Raw genomic sequence first — 6,273 nt, 5'->3', positions numbered from 1 at the left:
AGGAGAAAGCCCTCCTCGCCCATGCTTTTTGCGAATACCAGGCTGCGACTAGTTTCCAGCCCGGTAGTAACTGTGCATGGAAAAAGAACACCTTGACGTCGATGCAGCCCGCCCTAGTTTTGTACCCCCCACCCACGAGTTTACCCCTGCGTTGGGTCATTCGTGGCCTCTAAGCTCCCACAGGGCCCAGCGGCCGAACTAAATTCAGCCCTGAGGTGTGCACAGGTGTATGCGCGTTTGTGTTTGTGGATTTTTGTGAGTTTACATGTCACCAGCCCTACAATTTTTATATAATTCCCAAATTAGGACATGTTTTGATTTTTACGGCTGGGGGCAGTGATAAATACATGGCTTCTAGCAGTCTCGAACCGCTACCTGAGTCCCGAGGCCAGCTTGGGGGCTTGGGGGATTGGGACTTCAAGCCTGGGCCCTGGAGCCGGGCCCAATAAATAGATAATTCGTGCGAATCGTGCCTAGTATTTTGGGGTTTTTTTTATAAAAAACAAAAGACGGTATTTTATAATAGAAAAACCACTGATGTTCTCGAGACTCGAGGCCTCAAACCTTTGCTAATTAAAAATTTAATAAATACCGTAAAGTTTGGCCCGAAACATAGTATTTTAAAATAAACCGGACCTACATAGGAGATTTAAAAAATGAGTTTCACGATTAGTCCACCCCAGGCCTTCATGACTTCATCACTACATTGCTTTTTTTCTTCTCTTTGGTCCCTTCGTGTATTTACATGCAAACTGTATTTTATGTATTTACTATTTCTTAACATCCCATCCAAGTACTAAGTAAGGTGATAAAATCGGGCCAAAAATAAAGAAGCGTTCCTGATTTACTAAATCTGGATTTCAATTTATTCTCAATATTTTTTGGCATATTTAAAGATTAAGTATTTCGTAAATGATCTGCGAAGGCGCCAAGGTCGAAGTACCGGTAGAACACCTATACTTAGGAGTCTAATACTACTGACTATATCGGAAACCTTCAAAACGCGATTATTGAGTCTATATATGCATAATTAGTAGAGTTTCAAAGTTGTCACTTACAAATATTGTCAAAACAATACTGTATATGCAATCTTATAACCTTAATGCAAGCATGCCATCGATTGGACGATGAATCTCATTTCCTGAACTTTTTGCCAAAATTCAGTTCATATTCACCTACAAACGATTACAATAACATTATTGTAATTTAATTATGCTTATATAGGTAAAACGAAGGTCTGAAAATCATATTGAAGACATATAATTGAATATGCACACCAAATGGAAATCATTGATGGACACGCATGCACGTAAATTGTGATTTTGAGCAAGCATAATAAGCCTTCTATACGACAATGATGATTTCTGAACTAATAATACTTGTTTTTATTAAATATATATTAGAACCTTTAGAAGGTTCAAACTGCTATCACGCGACCTGGAAATCCAAGACTTGACATAGTCGAAAAGTGCACAATCCTGTACATAAATTGATACATAATTGTATGAAACCAGTAGTCCTATCAATTTGGCTGCTTCGCAAATTTCTTTTGAGATGTTTTTAGAAAAAGCCTAGAAAATAAAATTATAATTATATTCGAAAACCGGATATAGTGAATTCGGTTTGTTTCTTAAAATCGAGACCCTTTAAATAGTCTATGGACGGGGTGTTAATTCACTTCTTTAAAATTTCCCCCTAATTATTTTATGCTTTTTAAAAAAGCTCGTTATCGGAAACAAAAATAAAAATAACTGAACTTCTGAAATGTTAAATTTTCAGAAGGCCAACTGTTTTTATTAAAAATACACTATTTTTTTCAACTAAACCCCAACCTTGAAAAAAGGACCCCAAACTACATAAATACGAAATTTTGTTCCCCACGAAAAAAAGATAGAAACAGAGGATTTGCGCTCAGACCTACCCCGACTCAGATTGCAAGTCTTCTGGGCTCATTGAAATAAAGATAATTTTACCTCTTGATATATCTAACTTGTTCTACTCTCTACTCTAGAGACGGGTACACATTGGCAAATTTCCAGTTTTCAGGTGATTTTACCACCTTAGTTTCATGGTAGCCAGAAGTAAATTTTATCATTTTGTATAATTTAGAAGGCTGTGAAGCCTGTGACTATTTATGTATCAATTTCAAGAAATAGGACAAAATTTGACATAGGGACAACTTCGGAGTACTGCCAACTTTTGACTGGAGCATGCTAGATACATGCTTTCAACGAATGATCTGCTTAAAAATATCCGAACTTTATTCTATTCCCTTTGATTGATTAAAATGTGATGTAATACTGTCTATTCGTTGATCTTGTCATCGTATCGAGTATCGACCCTCTGGCCGCTCTGGGTCTAACCACAAACCGTTTTCCGTTAAAAAGTATATAATTTGAATTAATATACGTTTCTATAGTTGCACCTTTCGGATCTAACAAATTGAGTACGAATCGATTTTTCCATACGAACCAGTCGTATAAAAAGTACTTAGGTAAGCTCTTCTCATCAAGTTGTTTCAGGATTTATAGGAATCAAAAAGCGTTTACGTTAAACTTATATTCCTTTCCCCAAGGGCCCCATAACGTAATGAAATTAGCTCTGGGTCAGATTGTAGTGATTGAAAATTTATACTGGATAACGTAATGAAATTAGCTCTTGGTCAGATTGTAGTGATTGTAAATTTGTAACACCGGAGTGGCAGGTCCTGATAAAAACGGTTCAAATTTTTTGTTCAAGATACAGACTTGCCCACTCTACTACAAGAGTAGGCCCCTTTACTACTAGGGCACAAAATTTACTCCTTCGGCCTTGAATATCATGAATTTGAAAACCCTAAAACCCATTTTCTTGTAGATTTAGATCTTATTCGAAATTTTAAAATAAATCAATTGTATACAAGTAAATGATGTAATATAAAAGCTACATTTTTAAAAACTAAAATATACTGTTGACCAGATTTTTCATAAGCTTCTACACTGAACCGTTTAGACTGAATGGGGATTCGGGTCACGACGTCCATAGTTCGAGTCGAGTTTTTACTTTTTATCCGGTACGTGGATCAGACCATACATCACATAATTTCGAAAAAAAATATGAAGGGCGAAAATAGCCGTAATTATTTAAAGAAATACGTAATATGACACAATTCCGGATTTCAGAAATTAATAGATATGGGTCGAAGACAAATTGAATTTTGGGAATTTTTAGAGCTTAATTATGAATTTTGTAAGATTAAGAAGTTAACATACCTTAAATAAGGAATATGGAATGAATTAAGAAGTCAACATACCTTAAATAAGGAATATGGAATGAATTAAGAAGTCAACATACCTTAAATAAGGAATATGGAATGAATTAAGAAGTCAACATACTTTGAATAAGGAATATGGAATAACAGGATAATCCCGTAATATGAAGAACAAGACATTTCTTGATTAAGAAGTCGATTAAGAAGTCATTATCCACTCACCACTGTTATTTTCCTACGTGGCTCACGCGGACTCACGCCCCACATGGCCAGGTCTTTGCGTTTCTTAAATAAGTTTCTTATTGAAAACAAAATTTAAGATAAACATAGCAAATAAAAGTAACCGCGTGGGAGTCTTTGGGAGATGAGTTAATGCATTTTGGGATGGCGAGTAGTGAGGCAGATACACCGGTTAGGGGTCTTAGGGCAACAAATACTGAATGCGATCGTGGAAAGAACAAGGATCTTGAAGAGGGCAAGGCTCCGGCAGGGGGTGAAACTCCTGAAGAGGACGAAGCTCCTGAAGGGAACGAGAGCACAGTGGTGGCAATTAAGGGCAAACAAAGAGGCAAAAGAGTTCAAACCAGCATCTATGAATGCACAAAGTTATACAGAAGTTTAAAAAAGGAAGCAAAACTTGATTTTGTAGCTGAACACTTCACGGCGGACAAAAATAGTCCAGCGAAATTGGCTTCTTGTAATTATTGTGGTACTGGTAAGCTTTACGCATAGAATAGAAAGAAAGCAAGCAATGCCTTGATCCACTATGAGGGCACGCATGAGAAGGAGTGATATGATGACTTGGGAAAATTTGTTGCAAAGATAGTAGAAAAGCGAAACAAGACTTCGGGGCGTCAACAGAGCCTTACTGTATTCGGGGATACCCCGAATCGACTGCGACAATTCCAATACAATACGCTAAGAAACTTGCCGACCTACATTGTGCTCGTTTTGTGGCTGCATACGATATTCCTTTCACCTTAGGGAGGAAGGCTTATTTTAGAGAATGGTTGGCTGCTGCAGTCGCAGTACCAACCACTGCACACTCCAGTTACAACCCTGGTGCTCCGGTAACCCTTAGAAAGTAGCTAACGATTTAGAGAAATCTATTAGAGATGTAGTATTGAACACATAGAGAGACGCACTTCGATATTACAAAATTCCTTTTGCTAGTCGAGAGAATGATCTATGGAAAAATGCTACCGGCACTAATTACCTCGGTATCATCTTACATTGGTATGAACCTGTCCCTGTTGGATCCCAGCCTATCAAAATATCGGCATTTTTAGGATTGAAAGAGGTGGCAGGTTCTCATACGGCCATAAACCTTGCAGAATGGTAGGTGCAAGTTTTTGGAGAATGGGGGATTGTAAGAACAATACATGAGACTCATTTTAGAATTGGTGTCTTAGGTGAGAATGATTCTGTATGGCTGCATCCTAATCAGGTGATCCATAGTGCGACAATGAATCTCACAGCACATGTTACTATGGGTTGTCGTGCTCATAGAATTGCCCTCGTAATGAAGAAGTTATGTGGGAGAGCCTTGATTACTGCGACAGATAAGATGCGTGTTGTATTTAATGATAAGCAGAAGGGCTTGCATAAACACAAACTCAAAAAACAGCTCAATATACTGGAAGCTCTTATATGTGCAGAAAACGAGGAGGCGATGAAAGGTCTTGTGGCACCAAAATTTGACAGCAAACCAATATCAAACATGATAGAATTTTGTGCCCAGCGAGCTGCGTACTTTAATAAGAGTACGGTAGAGGCCAATAAACTGGTGCAAGCTCATGAGATGTTATTATACGACAATCTAGCTAGAGCTATAGCAAATGGCGGTGTCCGGTGGTCTGGTGTGTATGAAATGATCGGGCGTAATGACTATCTTTGTACAGGAATCATGAAGCAAATCGAAGATTCGAAGGAAGATGATAAACATACTGGATAATGGGGTGATGAAGACGTGAAGATACGAAAAGAAAAATTCAAAGCAATCAGGGATTTACGTGAAATTCGGAGAGAATGGATAGGGTGCACTCGGCCACTGATGTCGTGTCAGATGAAAATACAGAGTGCGGAAAACTGCCTCGCAGACTCATACGAACATATATTAGATTGTAAGCTATTACTTGGTGCTGATGTAAAGATCGCTGTCAAAAAAGGTTCAGGACCTAATCTAGATACAGAAGAGACTGAAGAAAGAGAGTTTACCAAAGAAATTCAAGGCTGTCGAATTCGTATGAGAGAAGCCATGACTCACAACTTCCCTCAAAAGCCTGATATTTAGACCCTCGTCAACTATTACTCGCACCCTCTACATAAGGATTTCGAATCCCTGAACATGTCTACAGAAGCACAAGAATCGGCTATCCTGGAAGCTAAGAAAGAAGTATCAGAGAGATGTCTGACAATATTAGAGTCGGAATTAGTACTATCTGAATATCTTAAAGGAAGGGTATCGTCTTGCACATATTCAGGTAAATTGTCAACACCCATCGATAGCAATAAGCGAACCACTGATCAACTAATGGCGAGTGCTGTAGAATTGCTTGACCACGATGAGTTAGATATCGACCAGTTATCACCTGTTAGTAAACTCAATCGAATTCGGCTTGAAAGTCGGCAGGCAGCTATCGCTAATAAGGATGGGAATACTTATGGTTCGACAAATGGTACATCTGCTATGAACTAGAGACATGGGGGAGTCTTTCTTGTGTGATGCCTAAGACTATCCTGGTGCAAAAGGGTAGAGGTCGTGCGACGAAAACCGAGAAACAGGAGGTAAACCCAACTTGTCAGGCATTAGAATACTGGGCTAGACTAAAGGATCGATTGCCCACATTATACATGGTTGCACTAGTATCTTTTAGTATTTTGCCAGCCTCCTGTCGCTCAGAGTATATATTTTTTCTAAGCGGCAACGTCCAAGACAAGAAGCGAAAGACTTCCTTTAAAGGTAATAGTGTGTGTGTATACGTGTAAGTTTTGTGTGTGTGTGTGCTTGTGTATATCTAATA

General features: G+C 38.5%; 1 protein-coding gene across 1 annotated transcript; it reads left to right on the top strand.

The window, feature by feature from the left end:
* Positions 1-4,715: 4,715 nt before the first annotated feature.
* On the top strand, positions 4,716-5,204 carry SARC_12671 (hypothetical protein; the record flags this gene model as incomplete). Its single annotated transcript, XM_014293217.1, has 1 exon — positions 4,716-5,204. One exon carries the CDS (start codon positions 4,716-4,718, stop codon positions 5,202-5,204), a length of 489 nt encoding a protein of 162 aa, XP_014148692.1.
* Positions 5,205-6,273: the final 1,069 nt, after the last annotated feature.

This window comes from Sphaeroforma arctica (assembly GCF_001186125.1).
Source record: "Sphaeroforma arctica JP610 unplaced genomic scaffold supercont1.2487, whole genome shotgun sequence".
NCBI lineage: Eukaryota > Ichthyosporea > Ichthyophonida > Sphaeroforma > Sphaeroforma arctica.
Note: the sequence above shows the minus strand (reverse complement) of the source record. Positions and strands in the feature narration are given on the sequence as shown.